At 37.8% G+C, this 24,679-nt stretch overlaps 1 protein-coding gene across 1 annotated transcript; it reads left to right on the top strand.

The window, feature by feature from the left end:
* Position 1: 1 nt before the first annotated feature.
* Positions 2–23,310, top strand: ube2g1b (ubiquitin-conjugating enzyme E2G 1b (UBC7 homolog, yeast)). The gene is made up of 6 exons (XM_073065624.1): positions 2–238; positions 5,282–5,384; positions 8,925–9,022; positions 10,858–11,036; positions 14,024–14,130; positions 20,058–23,310. The coding sequence occupies exons 1-5, from the start codon at positions 196–198 to the stop codon at positions 14,108–14,110; spliced, it is 510 nt and encodes a 169-aa protein (XP_072921725.1). The 5' UTR covers positions 2–195; the 3' UTR covers positions 14,111–14,130; positions 20,058–23,310.
* Positions 23,311–24,679: the final 1,369 nt, after the last annotated feature.

Consider the following 24,679-nt stretch of genomic DNA (forward strand, 5'->3'; position numbering starts at 1 on the left):
ATGTGCGGCCTGGATGCCGGAGAGGGAGGAGGCGGCGCCGGAGGAGCCTCACAGGCCGTGGCCTCAGCCTGAGGGTGGGGTCAGTGAGGGCCCGCTGAATGTGGAGCGGCTGCTCCTGACCATCTGCCTCACCCACCTGCTGTACGTTTACTACGTGTTTGCTATACTTTACTTGTGCTGATTCTGACATCAGTAATGACCGACCAGTCCGCTCTGCTCCTCAGGAAACAGCTGGCAGGTACGAGCATCCCAGGAAAGTTTGGCTGAGGATTGTCGCAGTTCGGCATCGACCCCCGTGAATTCACCCTGACTGATTGTAATTCGACACTTAATCGTTCTTTATTCCTTCGGGTTTATGATTTTTAGACCACGTTTACCCATTGTCCTCTGTTATTTTTACAGGCTATTGTAACTTTTTCTTAATGCTGACCTCCCCACCCCCTCCCCAGCTCCGCATTATCATTAATTATGACAGACTGACTGTGGCAAGTGTCCGTCTTATGGTCACACGTTTTAAGTGTTTGCAGTTTTTAACGTCGAATGCTTTTGTAGTTAGTGCAGTTAATTTGCTGTTTATAGTGTGTGTGAAAAAAATTGACAGTTTGTACATGAGGAAATGGGCTTAACATTTCGGGTCATTCCATATCACACTTTTCTGATGTGTTGATGGCAGATCATTGACTTGAAATGTTAGATGTGTCTTCAAAATTATTGCCAGCTGAACCTTATCAGCATTATCTGTTTTCAGCGTCTGTGCTAATTTATTGGCGTATAGAAATATTGCTCTGCATTGCTGGGAGCTGTCAAGTGCAAGGACAGTGGATATTTTTGTCGTCGTATTCATTTCCACTGGATGTGGTACAATCGCTGTTAAATTTGCTTTGAGCTTCACACCATTGTTGTCAGAAATTCAAAGTTCAAAGTAAATTTATTACCAAAGTACCTACATGTCACCATTTACTACCCTGAGATTCATTTTCTTGCAGGCATTCACAGTAGAACAAAATACCATAGAAACAGTCTAAAAGTACACGCAAAGACGGACAAATAACCAATGTGCAAAAGAAGACAAACTGTGCAAATACAGAAATATAAATAATATTGCAAGCATGGGTTGTAGAATATTTGAAAGGTGTAGTTATCCTTTTAAAGTACGGATTGCTGGTAGTCATTAGGTTCACATTAAAATGCTGCTTTAGAAACATTTCTTCAATTTATCATTGTGGATAATGATAAGTAAAGTGGAAAGTTATTAATTTCATATACTTAAAATTTAAAATAACATGTTTAAAATGAAACCAATGTATGTGTGATTATAATAAGTGTAAATTGCATGTATTTTTAAATTAGGGCTGGAATTTATTTAAATTATTAAAGTTGAGTTACAGTTTTTAAGTACTCTTAGAACAGAAGTAATTTATAGATAATATTTAGTACTTTTTAATTCAACTAAGATTGTTAAAATTCTTTTTCCTCTGCCTAAATGACGTGTATCAAGACAATTTCGTATCTTAATGTACTATGCTGCCTTTTCTAAACAAATGTAACTGAATGTGTGTCAATCTGTACAAACAAGTTAATATACTATAATTTTAATGTAAATCTGTAGTATGTTTATATTTTTATCTTATATCAGGTTAAGTTGCAAATTGTGCGGATTGGTGTGCCCTTCCATTGTGGAGGTCCAATTATCCATACAAAAATTCACACACAAACTTAGAAGAGAGTGTTTGTTTATTTTGTCGTTCAGCGCCATTTGTGAATGTTTTCAGCCTGAAACATTAACACCGTTTTTACTTTTCACAGATAATGCCTGACCTGCAGAGTGCTTCCACATTTTTCTGCTTTTGTGAAACTCATTGATTGCTGACTGGGATTTGTTCTCTGAATGCTGCACAGTGAAACGTGTGATATTGACCGAACACTCCCTGCATTTAATTTAGTTATCAAATAACCTTGGGACCAAAATAGTCTTTAGATGATAATTAGTTTGATAGTTACTGTAAAACTGATAATCCAGCATCCTTGGAATTTTAGTGCCTGATTAGCAACTTTTTTACCAATCAACTTACCTCCCCCTCTTTCAGTTTCACCTTTCACCTGCCGCCTTATACTTCTTCCTCCCCTCCACTCACCTTCTTACCCTGACGTCTCCTTTTTATCCAGCCCTGATGAAGGGTTTCAGCCTGGAACGTCAACTGTTTATTCATTCCCATAGCTGCTGCGTGACCTGCTGAATTCCTCCAGTATTATGTGAGTGTTCCCCGACTTCAGCCCTCCCACCCCCCCACCCCACCCCAGTTCTGACTGCAAACTCCACTCATACTCTATAGACATTTGCCCCACCCGCACTGCTCAGAATCTGGGATAATGAGTGAACTGGATACTGGATTTCCAAACAATCAGATGACAATATATTGGAATTTTATAGGGTTTGGCCTATGGACCAGCAGCTGAGATGGAAGAGTATTTTAAGTATATTTGTTTTGGATTTAAGTGCTGGAATGCCTTGTTTCTTGGGCATTTTACATTATGTAGGTTTAGTTTGTCCTCAGTCAAATGTTGGGAAGGTTTGTAAGGAGTTTTTTTTCTCTCTCTGCAAGGATTGAGGCAAGCTATGATTGAACAAATATTAGAACTAATAACATGGATTAGTGCAGGTCCTTCTATTTACCAAGGGAGTTCATAGCTATTGTGATTGTGGCTGTATACATCCCTGCTATGCTAATGCTGGGGAAGTGCTGTATGAGCTCTACAGCTCCATCAGTAAGTTGCAAATCACACATCCCAGTGCTTTTTTTGTTGTTGCTGGCGATATCAACCATGCCAACTTAAAAACATTCCTGCCTAAGTCTATCAGCATGTTGACTCGAAGCACGGATGAGAGATTGGAATGCTGCCTTCAGATCAGGGATAAGACAGCCCTCAGGTCAGCAATATTCACAGAGAATATACGGTAATTTCTGTGATACTGGAGACATGAGGCGCATGTGGCAGGCTGATCAGTCCCTAGTGGACTACTAGTCCATCCTACGATGGACTAGTAGTCAACGACATAGATGCCTCTCTTCATGATGGGCTGAGTGTCTTTACGATCTGTTTGATGCATAGAACAATGTGCCGGTGAGGAGGGCCCTCTTCTCTCTCTCCCCCCCCCCCCCCCCCCCATCAAGAGAAGGCACACTATGCCTGGCCACAGCTAATATGAGGAAGACCCCAGCCAGGGTCAACTCTCATTAAGCTGTTGGGCCTGATAACATACCTGGTTGGGTGCTGAGGGACTGTGCAGCCCAGTTAACTGAGGGTCTAACAGACAATCTTCAACATTAAACCAGGACCATCCACTGACCCCTCAGGCTTCAAGGCAGTGAACATCACCCCAGTGCCTCAATGACTACTGTCCAGTGCCAGGGATCTCAGCAATAGTGAAGTGCTTTGAGCGGCTGGTTATGGATCACATTAAGTTCCATCTTCCTGCTACGTTGGGCCATTTCCAGTTTGCTTATTGCTTAACTCAGTCCACTGACAGTGCCATAGCTTCTGCCTTCCGCTCTGCTCTGTCCCACCTGGAAAATAGTGCCTCTTATGCCAGAATTTACTTCCACTCAGCATTTAATATGATCATCCCTCTGAAGCTGGTGGGTAAACCATCCTCAATGGGTCTTAACACCTCTCTGTAACTGGCTCCTGGACTTCCTGACAGGCCACATTGCCAGAAATATCTCTAGGTCCATCACGCTGAGCTCTAGCGCTCCCCAGGGTTGTTTTGCCCGCTACTGTTTTCACTGCTAGCGCTTGAATGCATTGCTACATCCACTTCAAACCAAATCATCAAGTTCACTGATGGCACTACGACAAGGCGGCATACAGAGAGGAGACAGAGTGGCTACTGGACTGGTGCGAGCACAACAACTTGAGTCTTAATGTGGACAAGACCAATGATGTGATTGTGGACTTAGGAAGGTGTAGGCTGTCCACTTCTCACTTCACACACACAGATCTGTGGAGAGTTAGGAGCACCATAATGAATAGCCTCCCCTCAACACCACCTCTTTGGTCACAAAAGCGCAGCAGCATCTCCACTTCCTGGGGAGATTGAGGTTAGTGAGGCTCTCACCCACACCCCTGCCCTCCATTTTAGCCAGTTTTTATGGGAGCACTATCGAGAGTGTCCTGACCAGCTACATCACTGTATGGTAGGAAATGATGAGGCATCTGACCACAAGCCCCTACAAAGGATTTTGAGGACTGCTGAGAGGATCATTGGGGTCTCCCACCTATTAGAGATTCTTATCAGGAGCACTGCACGCACACACAGGGCCTTTAGCATTGTCAATAATTCCTTCCATCCATCCAACAATCTCTTTAATGCTCTCCACCCCCACCGTAAAGCAGGAGGTACTGTAGCATTAGGACAAGAACTGTTGGGATGGGAAACAGTTTCTTCCCCCGGGCCATGAGACTGCTGAACTCCCTGCCTCATCATGTGTGAAGCGCCAGTTGCGTTATACTGTTTACTTTTTAACTTTTAAATGCACCTTATTATTTGTTAATTTATTTGTAGTAATATTAGTTTATGTGTTATGTGTGCGAGTTATATGCACTGTGTTGTGCACCTTGGTCTGCTGCAGGGGTTCCCAATCATTCTTATGCCGTAGACCAATACCATTAAGTAAGGTGTCCATGTACCCCAGGTTGGGAGGAATGTTGTTTCGTTTGACGATATACCTATGTACAGTTGAATGACATTAAACTGAACTTAAACTTGATTATTAAACAAAAGTAATAAAGCTAATCTTTTCCATACATATTTTTCAATTGCATCACATTTGTAAAAATGTTACATGAATCTAGAGTCTTGTTTTCTGGTAAGGAGTGAATATATTGGAAAGAAATGCTTTTCAGTTGAAATTCTCCCTAATTTTAAAAAAAATGTTGATATTTCAAAAATTCTTTCTGTAGGCAACAAAACTTGCAGTCTCTAGCCAGATCACTTAAGACAAATGAGAATAACCCAGTAAAAGATTTAATACTGCCATAGCCAAAACAAACCTGTATAATTGGATTGCAACACCAAATCAGCATCAAGAAGTAGAATCAAATTTTATTTCTTTTTAGCATCCCAAGAAATGAAAGAAAGCACTAGTTTATACGTTCTATTTTGCAATTTCAGAGACCAAACTTGCAGCAAATCTTAATGCATTTATATAAAAATGTGGTTTCTGTTTAATTCTCTATAACACTATTTCATTCTGTGTATGTGTGCTTTTTTCCTCCCAAGAACTAAACAAGAATCCAGTGGATGGATTTTCTGCCGGTTTAATAGATGATGACGACATATACCGATGGGAAGTTGTTATCATTGGCCCGCCAGATACTCTTTTGTAAGTTTATACCTCCATAAGGTAAAGCTGCCTGTTAACCATCTAAAATTAATTCTTGGAACAGATGATTTGAAGGGATTTTTTTTTCAATATAATATCTACATCCTTCATACATGACAGAACTTCGGAAATCATTCCAGGGAAGGACCGTGTCATTAACAGTGTTGCTCTGCTCATGAAGTATCAGCAATTTGGTGCCAAATCAGAACGTAAAATCTCAGTTGTGGTAATCTAGGCTTTGGTAGCTGAATAATGTACAGATTGGCAGTTTACTTCACCACATAAATATTTGCACCAGAAGGGCATTGGTTGTGATAACACTTTGATATGCAATGAAGCACAATACAGTGGATTCTGGTTAATTCCACCAATGGTTAATCTAGGCAGTTGCTTATTTGGGACAACCCTTAAAGAACAAGCACTAATCAAGAAAATAGCCAGATTCCACCTTTATTTGGGCACTATGCAGCTTAATTGGGCAGAAGACTGTTGCTGAACAGTTTCTAACTATCGTCAATCCCATGCACTTGCGTGGCCATTAGATGCAGTGCCATGTTTTGAGCATTTTTAAATATTGTCACTTGCATGTGTTTATGTTCAAAAAGCAGCAGTTTTTGTCATTGATAGTTGACAAGAAATAAGAAAGTCAGAACTGTTTTGCTCACTGCGGTTTCAAGCATTCAGGCTTGGAGATGCCAAAGACAGCTGGGAGTGAAAATGAACTAATTTCACTACTTCAGCAAGTTAGAAACTATGAAGAATTTGGCAATCATCTTGAATGTTACAATGAAAATGAAGATTTAGAGTATGTAATCATCAACAGCATTGTATAACAGCAGTCAATTGTCTGCTCTATGTATCTGTGCTGAATTTGTTCATTTACAGTGAAAAGAACGCGATGTGAATGCATTCCTCTGTCGATAAGTATTAGAAACTAATACACAGTTTCATAGTACTGCAGTAGTATTGGCAGTGTTCTAATTTGTTCTGCATTTCATTTAGATACATAATTAGTAACTCAGTTAAACAGTACTTTGTCTCTTTTTTTATATACCTTTTTTAACTATTTCCATGTAACTTTGGCTAATTGGGCCAAAATGTGTCTTAATTAACTGGAATCTACTATATATCTTTTAGTTTTTGGGAATAAATATATAAAAAAGTAAAGGTAGTCAAGAGACCAATTTGACTAAAGCAGGTTAATGAAACTTTTATTATTGTTGGTAGGACAGAAAGGCTTCACTATTGGGATGATCAACCACCTAATATGGACTATAACCAAATCCTAGCAAAATGGTTTATTTTTGTACAGTAGTGTCATGTGGACCTTACATATTGAATAGAGAGGTGTGGCTGGGATAGTCCTCAATGATAAGTAGGAAGGGATAAGGGATAGGAGAATGGCTGGCAGAAGACAGAGTGGGAATAAAGGGGACATTCTTTTGTAGGCTGCAGTGACAGAATGTGTGTATTGTAGAGAGGGTAATTGAAAAACAAGATTTAACATTAAAGACAAAATTCAAATAGATTAAAAAGTAAATGGATTCCGTAAACTGGACTGATTTGTTATGAGTAAATGTTCCCACAATCAGTGGGAAGTATTTAGAATATTTATTGCAATACAAACGGGTATCTACTTTTAAAAAGCAAAGGCAGTTAACAGATGAGCTTAGAGGTAATATCAAGCAAAATGAAAATACTCAATATAATGTGCAGATCAGGTTTGTTTCTCTGTTATGCAACTCAGTGACACTATTTACAAAGGGTAGAATTGAGCATCCTGGACAAGCAAGGCACTGAGACAGACAAATGCTTTCCAGAAGGGAGAAAATGTATTTTAAATAGGCTAACATCATTAATGGAAGTAAATTAATTAGCTAAAGAAAAGCCAAATGAAATGGGGTGGGGGTTTAAGTATTGCAGAAGTGCAGCAGCTTTTGTCAGTCTACATGTACAAAGGTAACTGTTCTAAACAACTAGTTTATGGTACTTTGATTATGATCTGAGAATGTGAAAGGTACAATATAAGATTTAAAGTACATGTATTATCAAAATATGTGTGCAGTATACAACCCTAAGATTCATCTTCCCACAGACAGCCACAAAACAATGCAATCCATGGAACCTGTTTTTTAAAACAAACATCAAACCTTCAATGCATTTTTTAAAAAAAGATCAAATTGTGCAAACGGCAAAAAAGAGCAAATAACACAGAATATAAAACATTAAACCACAAAGTTATCGAAACAGCCTGGAATGGTTCAGTTTATTTCAATTCAGTTTAAGTTAGCACTGTCGGTCATTCGCTGCAGGCTGCAGAACCAGTTTGCCCTGATCAAAATTCTACAAAATAGTAATAAAAAAGGGGTGACCAGAAACCAAAAACACAGCATAACATGAGCTATAGAGTCCACTTCACAAACCACATCAATTAAACCTAAGACCCAAGACTCCTGGTAGCATTGAATGAGAGGGAGAGAGACTGATCGAACACTGGCACCTTCCTCTGGGAGCAGTGTGAGAAAGACCGGTGGAACTCTGGCACCCTCCTCTGGGAGCAGGAAGTGAGACACTGGTCAAACACTGGCACATTCCTCCGGAAGCAGCAAACGAGAGAGAGAGAGAGAGAGAGACCGGTGAAATATAAACAGTCATGTTGAATACTTCCTCTCATTCTCGTTGATTTCAATCTTCCTCAATGCTTATATCGACAAGAAATGGAGACTTTTCACAGTAGATAGAACTATAGCGTGCAACCATTCACTTTACGCCTGATTTACACTCAGTTTCAACAATATGCTTTCTACCCCTTCCACTGCCGGTTAGACTTGATTCTGTGGTAATGCTTAATATAATAACAGATATGAGGCAATGTTGTCCTTTCTAGATTTTAGAACAGTCAGATCTGAGTAGGAGAAAACTATGATAACTTTTGCAGGAGTGTTTTTTAAAAATAAGATGATTTAAAAATGAAATACTACTTTCTGTAAAAGTAAAGTAACCTGACATATGTTTGAGCAGTGAAAATCGCAAAATATACTGATGCCTTACTGCGTTAGTCTCTTTTTTTAAAGTTCATTTATCTAGAAATGGTTATTATGTACAAATTACAAGGCTACAAATTTAATCAAGGGTTCAGGAGAATATATAAGCCTCCAGGTTTTAGTCTTTAGTTCTTGTTTTTTGTTAAGTAATATGCAATTGTTTGTGGAATTCCTGGGTTCAAAGTTTGTGCAAAGGTAATGTGTATTTCCTGGGATATTGTTTTATCAGTAGATGTTAAAATTCAGCATAGTCTCTTACATATAAGTTTATTTTCTGACAACATTTCTGTGGTTATCAGTATTTTTTTGCAATTCTGTCTTGTGAGGCAGATTAATATTGTATTGTTCTTGCAATATGAACTTTGTAATGTTCTTGGTAGTTATGAAATTGATTTGGAGAGTGTTTGCTGTTTTCTTGGTCATCAAGCAACATCTTGTATGATACTGGGTGAAAGAGAAACATTTTTATTCATGGTTCTTAATTTGTTTTGCCTAGTGAGGGTGGATTCTTCAAAGCTCACCTGACTTTTCCCAACGACTATCCTTTGCGGCCTCCAAAGATGAATTTCATCACAGAAATCTGGCATCCAAATGGTAAAATGTGTATTTATGATGTCAAATAATGATTGATGAATTACCAGTTTTTAAACCATGAAGTGATAAGTGAGGCTTTTGTCTTTAGATCACTCAAACAGTGGCAGCAGAGTGTAAGGTGTAGTCCATTTAGATACGTGGTTATTAACATAGACTCCCTAAAGTTGAAGTCTACATGAGAGAACTTATTTGGTGGATTAAATCCTACAAACATTTCATGCAATCCACTGGTTATATATGGTCATTAATGAAAAAATATAGTATGTTAAAAAAAAATCAACAGTTAAAGTTCAGGATGTAAAGTACAGTTCTTGCTGTATATATTTTGAGGTTTTAAAAAAACAATAACAGATCAGGCAGCATCTTCTGAAAAAAAATATAGTTAAACTCTTCAGGTCCAGGACCCTTTATTAAAACTGGGAGAGAGAGAACATTAATTTCTATTTGCTGAGAAAGTGGGCCAAGGATGAATAGAACACATCTCCATTAGGGTGAGACCAAATGGGTTAATGTGACAGTTAAGAAAAATTTCTCTTCTTTGTCGTGTTGTAGATTGCGAGTGATGCCTAGCAATCCACAACATAGTGATGGAGAGGGAGAAAAAAACTGAGCAAAAACCACAGAGGGATGACTGGTGGAAAAGACCTGTCTGATAGAGACGTAGAGGGAGGTAACTTAAGTTACCTAAAGTTGGGAAATTCAGTATCAAGTCCAGAAGACTAACATAGAAGATGAGGTGTAGCTTTTCAAGCTTGCATGGTACATGAGAGGCTACTGTCAGACAGATTAGAGAGAAATGGAGAATTCAGGCAGTCAGAAGCTCAGGGTTCCTCCTGTGGACTGCTTTGTGGCACAAATCACCAGATTTGTTTGGTTTCTCTGATAAGGAGGAGACTACATTTGGTCACTAAAGCCACTGTTAAATTGGAGGAAGTGCTGGTGAATAGTTGCTTTATCTAGAATGACCGGGTCACTGGATAATGGGAAGGGAAATGAATTGACAATTACAAATGCAGTGATTGTGTAAGAAAATGTCATAGACAGGGAGTGATTGAAGGGGATAGATCACAAGGGGTCACAAGGAGAATGATTCCTTTGAAATGCTCAGAGTGGAGGGGCACAGGTGTAGTTAAACCTGGAGGAAATTCAAAATATGATCTATTGAATGGAGAAGCTGGTGGGTGAAAGATGAGGGTGGAGGATCTGTATTCTTGCTCTGTCGAGGAGAGAGGGTAAGGGCAGAGGTTCCATCTCCATTGACATAGTCTGGCCTACTGGGCATATCCCATAAAGAAGCATAATCTCCTAACTGTGACATTAGCCCATTTGGTTTCACCCCAACAAAAGGATATTCCCATTGTTCTACCTGTCACTTCCTCAACATCTCTGCAAATGAAAACTAGCTTGTTTTTTCCTTTCACAGTTCTGGTGAAGGGTCACACACTTGAAATGTTAACTCTGTTTCTTTCCACAGATGCTGCCTGATGTCCTGAATGTTTCCAGAGTTTTAAAATTTTATCTGATTTTGGGATAATCATCGTGATACATGTTATAGAAAAACTTCCATGGATGTATTTTGCAGCAGGCTCTTGTAAGCTTACATAAACTACTGTATTTAGAATGAAGCACAGAACACATCCACGTCTCTAATTAAACCATTGACAGTAACTACGAGAGCTACACAAAACACATCCACATCCCCAGTAGCAACTGTCAATGGTTTAATTAGAGCTACAGCTGAAATGTGAGCTGTAGAATCAATGTTGTCTTTCATAGCTTTGTTGAAACTTCAATTGTCATTTGTCTTCGGCAAACTGTTCAATTTTTCTTTACAGTTGGCAAGAATGGTGATGTATGCATTTCAATCCTGCATGAGCCTGGTGAGGATAAATTTGGCTATGAGAAACCGGAGGAACGTTGGCTACCCATTCACACTGTAGAGACCATTCTCATCAGCGTCATCTCTATGCTTGCTGATCCCAACAGTGACTCACCTGCTAATGTTGATGCTGCAGTAAGTATTTTTCATTGGCAATGTGATCAAGGAAAGATACTCTACAGCTAGAGAACAAAGGAAGCTGTTACCATTCTGGTGGTATTTTGTGTTTCGGAAACCCAGATCCATTCATAAATTGGTAAACGTTTAAATCTCTCCCTCCTAACCCCACCCCCTCAATCAGTTCTCTTCATCCTTTGGGAGTAAACTGAAATCAGTGCCCACTAGAGAATTCCATTAGACTTTTGGAGATGTCAGAGATCAGATCAAAATTTCTGCTTTGCTTGCACTCAGTACAATTAATATTTTCAATGGGTATGTTCCATTTTGAAATGCCCAAGTGTCAAATTAATTATGATGGGTTTTTATAAGGTATACAGACATATTGTGGTTTTGAAACAGTCCTAATATGGAATGTTCTATCATCTCTTTGTATCCTCTGATGACTCTATTGGGCATTTATTAGAATTTTACATCACTTAAGCATTAGTCTGTTGCTCATTATACGTCATTGCCTGACCACATGAGGCAGATGTGTTATAGAACTTGCCACTGCAAGGGTCACATTGAAATAGATACTGTACTTATTATTAAAGCAGCTTGGATTTTAAGGAAATACAGTTTCGGACAAAGTATAGGAAATGTTGTTGGAATATATCAATGTGTAATTATTGGAAAAACAAAGGAAAATACTCGTTATACATTTGCAAACAAAACAAGTTAATGTTTTGAGTGTAAACCTTTGATATGAAAACAAAGATACAAGCTTTTAGTAGAATGGGGTGGGGGGGGAAGGAGAATTAACAGTTACGCTAGTCAAGAGGAAGTTAATGGTTTGGATCTTTTTAGTTGGCGACTACTCGTTTGAAAGAGAGTGCTCACAAATTTACAGTAGGGTCTGGTGAATCAGTTGCTGAGAACATACTTGAATGATGCAAAATGTTAGAAGTATGAGAGCGCATGTGAGACCTTAGAAGCTGAAACTATTTTTTCTACTTTGAGTATCTAGCCAACATGCCAACCTTTAAAATTTCACCCTAAATTTATTGCTGTTATTTATTTTCCTACATACAACATAAAGTTGTTACGGTCCACAAGGAGACTATTCACCCCACTGAGTTTATGCTAGCTGTTTGTATGCCCTCTGTTGCTTAATTGAATAATTCAGTTACAGGCTTTGGGTGTCAATGGCCAGGACAGCATCAGTTGCTCATCCCTTATTCCTTTTTGTGAAGGTTGTAGTAAACTGCTTTGCTGATGTCCTTCTAATGATGATGTCCCCACCTGTAGTTTTCAGACATGTTTCCAAGTCACATGATGTATGACTGGGAGGGGAAGCTGAAGGTGGCAGTGTTCCCACATGCCTGCTGTACTTGCTGGCAGAGGTTGTGCTGTTGGGAGGTGCTGGCAAGTAATCTAGGTGAGTAGTAGCAACGCATTTAAAGTTGGTGTACAGTGCAGCCACAGATGCCAGTGATGGTGGAAGTATCAACATGGAGTGGATAATGTGCCAGACAAGTAGATTACTTTGTGCTTGACAACATTGAGCTTCTATGAGTATTATTAAAGTTGCACTCAAGCAGGCAAATGAACAGTTTTCTACCACATTCCTAGCTTGTACTTTCTAGCTTAGATGCGGCAGGAATCGTTGATGCAGATGACCCAGTCACTAACCTGCTACTTATTTATGTGACTGTCCAATTGACGTTTTGGTTATTCATGAACCCGGATTGTTAACAGTGGGTGACTTGGCATTGGTTCAACTCTTTTAGGAAATAGTCAAAGCCTGGTAGCCTTGTAATGAAAATGCTACTTGCCATTTATAAACCCGTACCTGAATATTGTCAATATCTAGCTGCGTGAAGGTATGGGTTGCTTCATTTTCTGATAAGTTCTGAACAATGTTTAATATGTACTGTATCCATTTTAACTGTGTCCCTGAAATTGGTGGTCTGCTTTTAATCATGTTCATAGCTATTTCTCTACCATTGCATCTCCCATTTCTCCTATGCTTTTACAGTTTCTATCTTAAATTAGGCTTTTTCACCTACTTCCTTGTACTAATATCTACTCTGAAGCCCAGCTCCATACCAAACAGATTTGATTCTGCATTTGTTCCTTAACAGAAATTTATTATAGCTGTACTTCAAAATTTTAACAGCTTCTGTGCTTCTGATCTTGCATTTCCCCACGACCTGATTTCAGTGTTCTTCACACTGTCAGCACAACTTTAAATCTTTGGGGTTTTCTTCTGTTTCGTGGATGTTTTTGAAGAGTAAGAACTTCAGGTTGTATACTGTGTACATTCTCTGATTTTAAATGGAACCATTGAATCATTGAAATCTTACTCTATTTTAAACTTTTGACTACTTTCCACTCAATGCCATTTTGAAATCCACACTTGCAAAAGGGCTAAGAGTAGAAAGATTAGAGGGCTTGGTAAAGCGTAGGAACACAAGGAAAACTGGAACAATCAGTTTCCTGGGTCTGTTCTTGAACACCTTGGAGAGAAAATAGAAACTGGAAATATGGGGAGGAACACTGATATACTTGGAAGCAGAAAGAACAGGATCTTTTGAAGGCAATATTCATAAAACTTTAACAAACCTAACAAGTCATGGTTACATGGTTCAACAGAAGGTGGTAGGTTCCTGGAGAGTTGGTGTTTGTCCAGGGCCATATTAAGTTGCTTTTATTACCTTGCAACAGTGGTGCAATATTCAATGGAGAACTACAAGCTAAAGAAATCTTAGTTCCATAAAAAGGGAGAAATTGAAATGAACATCATCACTGCCCTGAAAAGGCAAATAATAAAAGAAAGTAGAGATTATATGAAAACAAATGTGTATAGATAGAAAAAAGAGAACTCAAAATTAAGCTTAGTTTGGAATCTGAGAGGAGAAACAATTACTAAATCAGTTTAATAAAAGATGTCACTTGAACCAATTATTTTCCACTGTGAAACATAAACAGTTGTAAACCACAGTCATCTTTCTTTCATGTAGAAAGAATGGCGAGATGATCCTTGTGGTGAATTCAAGAAAAAAGTTGCTCGGTGTGTAAGAAAAAGTCAAGAAATGGCATTTGAGTAAATTCTTCTTCCAACTTTGTGGTAAGCATGAAAACTACTACATTTTTTGAATAAGCTATTTAAATTCATTTTGTGACAAACATACTGAATTGTATTTGAACTTTCAAGTTCAACTTTAGTTTTCATTTAATACCAGAATGTAAATGAGGAGTAGGAGCATGCTAGACAGTCCCTAGAATCTTGTGTGTTCTGGCATTTATCAATTGTGGTTTCTGCATGATCTGCATATCCTTGACTCTACCATTAAGCTTCTCTGTATTCGAGTCTACATCCACTAGCTGAATAGTGTAGAGGATTTAAAAGAATAAATGTTCTCAACAGAAAAGAAATTCCTCTTTATTTTAAAAGGGTTATTCCTTCTTTAATCAAATTTCAGCTTCTGGTACTAGATTCTCCCAAGAGAGGAAGTGTCCCCTTTCAAAGTTTCATATGCTTCAGTCAGATAATTTCTTACGATTTCAGAATATACCTGACCTGCTCAGTCATACTTCAGATGTGTCCAAAGATTCAACCTAGTGAACCCTTCAAGAATCTCCTTTTCATAGCTGTACATAGTTCTCCAGAAGCATTCTCAATAGTGCCTTGTTCAGTTGCAGAAAGGCTTCCTTACCTTTATACTCAATCTACCTTAGAAAACAATTGGAAATTTAACCTGTATTTCAATTACTTGCTGTAACTACATGTTAACTTTGTGCTTCACGTATGAGCACACAAGAGATGATCTTTTTTCGTTCTTCATTTTTCCAATTATGCTCCATTCTTAACCACTTACATAACCAATATTTTTATATACTTTTTCTGTCTGCCTCGCAACATGTTTCCCACTTCTGTGACTACAATACTTTCTATCCTTATGACTAACATAGGTTGTCAATTCAGTAAAACTCCACTAATGTGGCATGCTCATTAGTGAAGGTTCCTGCTGCACCCAGTGACCCTGTGATCTCTGTCTCAGAGGCCGATGTTAGGCTGTCTTTAAAGAGGGTGAACCCTCGCAAGGCAGAAGGCCCCGACGGAGTACCTGGTAAGGCTCTGAAAACTTGTGCCAGCCAACTGGTGGGAGTATTCAAGGACATTTTCAACCTCTCACTGCTACGGGTGAAAGTTCCCACTTGCTTTAAAAAGGCAACAATTATATCAGTGCCTAAGAAGAATAATGTGAGCTGCCTTAATGACTATCGCCCAGTAGCACTCACGTCTACGGTGATGAAATGCTTTAAGAGGTTGATCATGACTAGACTGAACTCGTGCCCCAGCAAGGACCTGGGCCCACTGCAATTTGCCTATTGCCACAATAGTTAACGGCAATGTCAGTGGTTCTTCACATGGCCTTAGACCACTTGGACAATGCAAACACCTATGTCAGGATGCTGTTCATCAACTATAGCTCAGCATTTAATACCAACTTTTCCACAATCCTGATTGAGAGGTTACAGAACCTGGGCCTCTGTACCTCCCTCTGCAATTGGATATTCAACTTCCTAACTGAAAGACCACAGTCTGTGCAGATTGGCGATAATATCTCATCTCTGACAATCACTGGCACACCTCAGAGGTGTGTGCTTTGCCCATTGCTCTGCTCTACTCTATACCCATGATTGCATGGCTAAGCATAGCTTAAATAGCATCTATAAACTTGCTGACAGTACAACCATTGTTGGTAGAATCTCAGGTGGTGACGAGAGGGCGTACAGGAGCAAGCTATACCAACTAGTGGAATGATGTTGCAGCAACAACCTTGCACTCAACATCAGTAACATGAAAGAGCGGGTTGTGGACTTCAGGAAGGGTAAGACGAAGGAACACATACCAATCCTCATTGAAGGTCAGAAGTATAGAAAGTGAGCAGTTTCAAGTTCCCGGGTATCAAGATCTCCGAGGACCCAACATTTCGATACAGCTATAAAGAAGGCATGACAGCAACTATACTTCATTAGCAATTTGAAGAGATATGTCAACAAAAACACTCAAAAACTTCTAAAGTTGTACCGTGGAAAACATTCTGACAGGCTGTGTCACTGTCTGGTATGGAGGGGCAACTGCACAGGACCAAAAGAAACTGCAGAGGGTTGTAAATTTACTCGGCTTCATCTTGGACACTAGCCTACAAAGTACCCAGGACACCTTTAAGGTGTGTGTCTCACAAAGGCAGTATCCATTATTAAGGACCCCAGCCCCCAGGGCATGCTCTTTTCTCATTGTTACCATCAGGTAGGAGGTACAGAAGCCTGAAGGCAATTCATTCCCCTTTGCCATCCAATTTCGGAATGGACATTGAATCCATGAACACTACCTCACTTTTTAATGTATATTATTTCTGGTTTTGCACAATTTTTAGTCTATTTAAATTACATGTACTGTAATTGATTCACTTTTTGCTTTTTTCCCTTCTATATTATGTATTGAACTGCTGCTAAGTTAACAAATTTTATGACACATGCCGGAGATAATAAACCTCATTCTGATTCTGCTCAGGTATGGTAATTCTGTGGGATTTCCGTGTCCTAGAGAAGCTTTATCATGTTAATTTTGTTTTGTTACACTTGACTATATCTAAAGGTGAGACTTCATCTTGAACTGCTGCTGACCTAGTGAAGATAGTTCCTTATCTTGTTGTATGGGTAGTTTTACAATTTAGCTCCCAGTGATACTAGAGGATCCTAGAACTTAGAAACCTGTAGGTGGTGGTGTTTCCATGAATCTTTTTGTCCTTGTTCTCCTTGACGGGAGAGTGTTTAGAAATGTCAGAAAAGGCTTAGTCACTAATTATCATGTTGAAGGGAATAAATGCTAAGTTGATAGGAAGCCAAGCAAATAACTTGGCCTAGATGGGTTCAGGTTTCTTGAGCATTGCACTCATTTAGGCAAGAGGCGAATATCCTGTCGTGCTCCTAATGGAAAAACCAATTGATGTTAGTGGATGAGTCACTTGCCACAGCATGCTCTTTCTCTGACATTTAGTCATGATATGATGTGACTAGTGCATCTGTGTTTCTGCTGAGAGGTGCCTCTCAGAATGTTGATGTGGGGGGTCAGATGGTTAGATGTCCTCCTTGTGAGAGATGCTGGGATTTTTGTGATATAAGAATATGTCCCATCATATTATGGGCTTGTATCCAAAAAAAATGATAATATTGTCTTTTTTTTAAAGAGATTAGGCTGGAACTATTTTAGTTTGTAATTAATATTAAATGAAGTAAATTGCTAATGCTTTATCAGGTTGTTATCTTATTAAGTATAATTTTAATAATGACAGTAAATCATCTATCTCTTGTGCATCAAGATTTCATAATTGATAAATACAGACTTAGAAGTTCACCTGAATAAAGCAAGTTGCCTGATTTTTAAACTTTACAAGTTGATTATATTTGGAACCAAAATATCATCGTTAAAGAGACAATAAGTATTACAAATGTGAGAAAATCTGCAGATGCTGGAAATCCAAAGCAATACACAAAATGTTGGAGGAACTCAGCAAACCAGGCAGCATCAATGGAAAAGAGTAAACAGTTGACGTTTCAGGCTGAGACCCTTCATCAGTACTTTCCTTTCTTTCCAGTCCTGATGAAGGCTCACAGTCTGAAATGTCAAATCTTTACTCTTTTCCATAGATGCTGCCAAACTCTAAATATCATGGGAATCCTCTGAGGTTAATACATTGGAAAAATAACCTTTAGGAGGGTAGAGCATATGCCAGTGTTGAGCACTTTAAAAGGATTAACTATATTATATTACGGAAGCTGCTGTAGATTAAGCTTTCAAGTTTAAACATAATGTCCAAGATTTTTAATAGCTCAACTGAATAACTGAGTGGAATATTTAGGAATGTTTTTAGTGTAATGGAGTTTTGAAAGTATTTTATGGCATCATTATTTCTCTTGTACTGTGAATGACATGAGGCTATAGTTCTTGCAATTTCACCCCAGTTTTGTAGATGTGATTAAATCAGATTTATGTTTCCTGGATTATCTGGTGATATCGAACTAATTTTTTATTCTGATGAACATTTACAAAATATAATCAATACAGAATCATCTTCCTCTGTCTCCGGTTCTTTAATGGTAGCCTCTTCATTGAAGTGATGAGGTGATATTTTGGCCTTTGAGTCCAAGTTAGTTCTCGGTAAGATGTACCCAGTTAATTCCCTCCAGAACTCTGATCTCATGCAAATCATACAACCTGTCCGCTATGTTTTCATCAGTCATCAGTCCCCTAGGTCCATGGCTCTGCAGTTTTTGTTTTTGTTCTGCTTTTCCTTATTCATGTAAATCTATTTTGAAACCTATCATTGCATTTGCTTGCACCATTCTTTCAGACATAGAATTTGAGATCGTGACTACTTACTGAAAAGCTTTTCTTCATGTCCCCACTAATTATTTTGCCAATCATTTTAAATTTAACCTCTCTGATTCCTCTGCCAAACATTTTTTCTTAATTCACAATGTCTGGCCCAAATGATTTTGAAAAGTCCATCAAATCAGTGCTGTATCTTCTGTGTTAAGGAGGGAAAATCCCAGCTTGTCCAATTTATCCACGTTATTGAAGGCAGTAAAGCCAAGGACATAAATGGCAAAATGTCTCTGCCGAGGCCCTTCACATCCGCCCTATAGCACAACAACTGGAAATGACACGATACTCATATTACAACTGAGCTAACATAGCATTGATATTCAGTGTAACCATTTTGGTCTTATTCCTTTTCCTCTATTTATAACTTCAAGATCCCTCTTTAATCAGTTTTATGAGCTCTCTGTCAGTTTTGAACGTTTGACCCTGTTTCTCCATTCATGGACACCTTGTAGAATTCTAGTTGCAATGTTGCTGCCTTTTCTCTCCCACGTATCCCTCAATTCCACCATTTTTAAAGTTAATTGCTATCCTATGTATTTACAGCACTTCCAAATATTGAGATAGTATGCTACGTACCCAGACAAATTTATTACAGTAATGTATAAAGCAGTGATCCTAGTATCACCTCTTGGGAACGTATTTGTATAATGTGTATTGGTTGGCCTTGAAGTTCACTGGATCAGAATCAGGTTTATTATCATTGACAGATGTTGTGAAATTTGTTGTTTTGCAGCAGCAGTGCAGTACATGACATAAAACTACTATACATCATTAAAAAGTACAAAGAGGAATAATGAGGTATGGTTCATGGGCCATTCAAAACTCTGGAAGGGAAGAAGAAGCTGTAGACCCAAAGGGGATAACTTCACTTGCCCCACTGAACTGGACTCACTTTGAAAGATTCTTCATCTCAAGCTCTCTTATTTATTTATTGCTTGCTTGTTTATCTATTATCTATATCTATCAATTTTCTCTTTTTTATATTTGCACATTTTTTTTCCACATTGGTTATTGTCTGACCTGTTGCATGTATCCTTACTTTGATTCTGTTGTGTTCCCTGTTTTTGCTGTGATTGCCTGCAGGAAAATGAATCTCAGGGTTGTATATGTACTTTGATAGTAAATTTACTTTGAACTTTTAAGTAATGCAAAGAGGGCATGTCGTGGATGGGAAGGATCCTTAATGATAAATGCTGCTTTCTTGAAGCATCGCCTCTGGAAGATGCCCTCCGTGATGGGGAGGGTTGTACCCTTACCACCATCTAGTTAGCAATGTATGTTCAAGTTGTGTGGCAGAATATGCAGCAGACTTAATTGCTAAACTATTGAGAGGGAATTTCTCTTGTGGTTTATTTTTAAGTTTCCTCTATTTCCATTTATCTGAGAAAAGATATATTTTAAAAAGTCTGCATTCCTCTGAATTCAACCCACTGGCAATTTTCACATTTGAATAGCTTGTATTATTTTCAATATGTACTAAATTTGTGAAACAAGACCTTATAAGGAGTTGTTTGAACCCAGTAAGTGATTAGGCAATTTTTTTAATATATAAGTGGTGTAACCACTGATTTTATTGTTAACTTGAATTCTCTTTTTAGGAGTCATGAGAGAGAACGTACCTCTCTTCTCACAATCGCTGCCCATTTCACAATGGACGGCAGCCTGCAGCTCAGAATTCTACGCGAATATGCTTGGATACAAAAAAAAAGCCCTCTCCGCAGAGAAATGCCCACTCAGAAGAACTGTGACCCTGCAACTGACATCAACAAAAAAGTTCAATATACCTTGAGTTTCATCTGTTATTTTCTACTCTTGCCATGAATTATTTTTATATGTTTAAGTATATTTTGGACTGCTGGGGAATCTGTTGTGTTAAGCCAGGCTTGTCTTTGTATTTAAGATTGCTGCTGTGTTTGCCTAAAAGTAATTCACTGAATCATTATATCGCATTATGCAAAAAAAAAAATCATCTGGATGCAGTAATAGTTCAGGGCTCAGGGCAATTAGTGATGATGCAAATTACCTTCCAAGTTCTCCTTAAAGCCATTTTATTGCTGTAGCAGTTTCAGGAAATGCAGAGGCAGTTGACATTACTGCATTTGCCATATATTTGAAAATTATATGCAAGACCTATTTTTGCTTTATCTATACATTTAGAATATAATAAGGAGACAGATGGGATGTTAATAGATGTGTTTCTTGCTAAAATGATAGTAAAACTATTTATCTTTAACTCTCTTACATTATTTTCATATTTGTTCTGAGCCTAATAAACCAAATTTATTGTAGAAATTTTGTGTCACTAATAGTTCTGTCTGTCAAAATCATATAAGCATGAATATAACAAGGCAGACAAAACAAGTGGCAAATGCAGCTATAAAAACTCCAAGATTAATTTGATATTCCAGTATTTTAAAATACAAATTGTTTTTGATTTAAATGGAAAACGAATCCAAAATGAATTGAATTTTGAAATTAAAATTAATTATATATTTTTAAACAGATTGGATGTATTTTAAAACTGAGGAATATTAGATAGAGCTGCAGAGTTTTTTTTTCCTCACTTGCAGTGTGCCAGCTTAGTAATGCTCTTTCAAATCTGATGGTTTTTGGATTTTAAATTTGAACTCCTGTGGTCTACCTTTTCAGAGCACCATCTGAGACAGCAATGTCCGGAATGAATTTTTGAATGTAAGGCTAATCTAAAAAATCAATTACATATTTATAGTTTGACTCAACTGGTCCATAGCAGTGTTTTCCATTGCAGCTCAACTGGATTTTAAAAATTGCATATTGTTTGGAGAGGCAATTTAGCTATTATTCCTCTCTGATCAAATACCGCAGTTACATTGAACAACTGTTTATTAGTATTTGAAACTGTACTTATGCAAAGTAGGCTCCCTTGTCAGTTATACCATTTGTCAATTATTATTTGTGCATTCATTAATGAATGTTCAACTTCTCTGTGTACACTTAATTTAATCGTAATATTTCTGATGAGGGAACTGCCTTTATCCTAGAATCTTTTCTACTTGTAGAAAAGGTTCAGGCTGTTCTGGAAAATGTTATCTGTTTCCAAATTATTGATTTTTTTTTCATCAGTAAAACAGAATTCACCCTTGGTCCTTCTAATGTCTCTCCTCATAATTACTCTCCCATCACTCCTGAGTTCTCGTGTGTTCTGACACTTTGACTTCGATTCTGAAAAGCAGTCTTCAAAAGTCCATGGCAAGACCAATTTCTCTGCTCCCCACTGCTACCATAAAACACTATTGGCCTTGTCTCAATCTGTCTGGAGTCATTTTGATTATTAAACTGAAACCTTGTGACACTGCTCATCCAATGAATGTGACTTTCCAAAATTTTAGTTTCATCTCTCAACAGTAAATTGCATCTAACACAATAACCCTCATTTTTTTGAGTCTTAAAATTAAAGTGTATAGATGCTGGAAATACAAGTTTGTGCAATATTTTGACATTGTTTCTAGTTGACTGACTTTTCAAAATGTATCTAGCAATGAAACCTGAATCCAACTGATATTATTACTGGAACTCTGTTTCCTGACCATGGTCTGCTACATGCTGCTGCATTTCCAATTGTACTTCTCTATATTTCCAAATGCAGGCCTTTTGAAAATTCTCATGCTGCACCCACTTCATTTTTACCTAATTGCCTTACATAAAAAAACATCAAGTTGGACATGACTACTGCATCTGTTGTCTGTCCTTGTTTGATTCAGCCACTTCCAAATGCTTTTTAAAATTTGATCTTGAACCAAGGATTCTAAGAGGTATCAGGCTGTTCTTGGTTAACTGATTTAGTTTCTGTCCTTGAACTTTGAATTGAGCCCAGAGCTTTCTTTTGTACTAACACCTTGCGTACAGGAGGGAGTATTTGATTTCCTCTATGCATTCTTTCTTACCATTTGTGGACTCTGATGCACAGTATTTGTTATCTCCTCTATATAATTTTTAACCTGAGCTTTTTTCATGTTGTCTATTTAAGAAATCTTATTTCTAGGTTTGAAAGTATTAGGTAAAATCTTCTAGCGATAGGTTTTATCGTAGGACATTGTAAAGATGGTTAAGATTACTTCAAATTACAATATAAATTACAATTACTCAGTACCAATAGCAGCAGGTAGTCTACAAATCAGAACTAGACATTACTTCCAACAATGCCTTATTATTGTAGTCTTATTAATCTTATAGCAGCCAGGATTTAAAAAAAAGAATAATCCTATGGGAGAGTGTTTGCCCATGGATTAAAAATGCCAAGATTAAGCTAGGCATACATTTGGAAGAATGGTTGGTACATTGAGGGACAATAGATAGGATCACCACCAATTTCAGTTAATTATGCATTTCTCCTCCTGTTGAACAGTGCCTTTAGTTTAACAGACCAACTGTTGAGATTTCCCTCCCCAAAACCCAGCACAGCCATCAAAGGTCTTTAAACCTCACCTTTTTGGCCAAATAGTTTGGTTATTTCTCCTTTCACATGCTCTTTATCTTCAGTACATAAATTAAGTACCTTGAGATGTTTTCCACATTAAAAATTGATCATAATGCAAGTTCATTATTTTTATTCTATTCCAGCGAGATTAAAGTGTAAGGAATATGCTTATATTTGCTCAAATAAAATGGGTACATTTAATTCTTAAGTCTTAAAAGTTAAATTTACAAAGCCAGCTCCGGTTTATATTTTTTTAAAAAATGCATCAACATGCAGCAAATGTATTTACAATTATCAAGTGTAAGGGACTAAAGTGACTGTTACTCTGAACACTTGTGCATGTAACCTTATGAAATTTACCTGGATAATGAGGAATAAAGCTTTTGTTGCAAGGACTGCTGTATGTAAGCATTTACTTATTGGTATTAGCAAGAGTTCTCTAATTATTATTGGCTAGCCCATTGCATTTTAATCACATGGGTTCCTATGAATATAATACATACAGCCAGTTTATCCTCATGGTTCAACTGAACATGACTGGCTTCAACTCCACTTTGCCTGAATTCCATAACCCTCTATTTTCCCTAAAATCCAAACCTTCTTAACTCTAAGGAAGATATTAAATGGATTTCATCCTAAGATCATGCTCTTCTTGATCGCTCCTACCAAGAAACCAACTTCATTTATCATGTCAAGCCAACTGAAGATTGGCAGAAAATATAGGCCAAGTATTCCTCCTAGGTCAATCACATCATTCTAGGAGTCCATCCAGTGAACCTCTGCTGCGATGCCTTAGTGGCAAGTATATCCTTTCTTAAATGAGACAAAATATAAACTTCAAGTCTTACACTTTTAGCAACTTTGCTACTTATATACTCCAACCTGTTTGCAGTAAGAGCAACTTTCTAACAGTGTACCTATGTCAATAATTTCCCTGTATGAAGGTTTGTGGGTGCTCTGATCACCAAATCTTATAATTTCGTATTCTGCTTTTCCATTCTTCCTACCAAGGTTGGGTTTAGAGTTGTGTATTGTTTTGTGGCAGCAATACAGTGAAGGCATAACAAATTATTAGAAGTTACAATATAAATAAATAGTGCAAAAGAAATAGTGACATAGTGTTCATGGACCATTCAAAAATCTAATGGCAAAGGAGTAGAAGCTGTTACTGAAACAATGAGTGTGCGTCTTTGGGCTCCTGTCCCTCCTCCCTGATGGTGGTAACGAGATGAGGGCATGTCCCAAACAAAATCACTAACTTCCTCAGGTTATACCACTCCTTGGTCCATTGCGCTTAACTCTTCTGCAGTCTGTCTCCTGATAAGTTAACTTCTTTGTATCATCAGCAAACCAAGCTACAGAATACTTCATTCAAGTCATGTAGTTGTAAATAGCTATGGCTAGAATATTAATTTCTGTGGCAACCCAATAGCCATAGCTTGTCATTTTGAAAATGACCCATGTATCAGTATGCTGTTTTGTCACCTACCCAATCCTCTTATACATAACCTTATATTACCATGAACCTTTGTGCAATAACTTTTTATGTAACAACTTATCAAGTATAAATGTACCACATTGACTGGTTTCCTTCTGTCCATGGTGATAGTTCATTAAACCTAAATAAATTTGCAGAAAGGATTTCCCTTTCATAAAACCACAATGACTCTAATTGTAATATATTCTAATGTCCTGTTACTACTTTCTCAATAATAGACAAACATATAAGATTATGTGATTGAAACATGTAAGATTATTAAGGAA

This window comes from Hemitrygon akajei, chromosome 14 (genome assembly GCF_048418815.1).
Source record: "Hemitrygon akajei chromosome 14, sHemAka1.3, whole genome shotgun sequence".
In the NCBI taxonomy this organism is placed as follows: domain Eukaryota; kingdom Metazoa; phylum Chordata; class Chondrichthyes; order Myliobatiformes; family Dasyatidae; genus Hemitrygon; species Hemitrygon akajei.

What these genes read in the sequence shown, in the direction of transcription:
- ube2g1b (XM_073065624.1), top strand. Translation starts at nt 196, where the DNA reads ATGACCGACCAGTCCGCTCTGCTCCTCAGGAAACAGCTGGCAG. An exon ending in CCTCAGGAAACAGCTGGCAG is followed by an intron (nt 239 to 5,281) that starts GTACGAGCATCC and finishes TTTCCTCCCAAG; the next exon opens with AACTAAACAAGAATCCAGTG. An exon ending in AGAAATCTGGCATCCAAATG is followed by an intron (nt 9,023 to 10,857) that starts GTAAAATGTGTA and finishes TTTTCTTTACAG; the next exon opens with TTGGCAAGAATGGTGATGTA.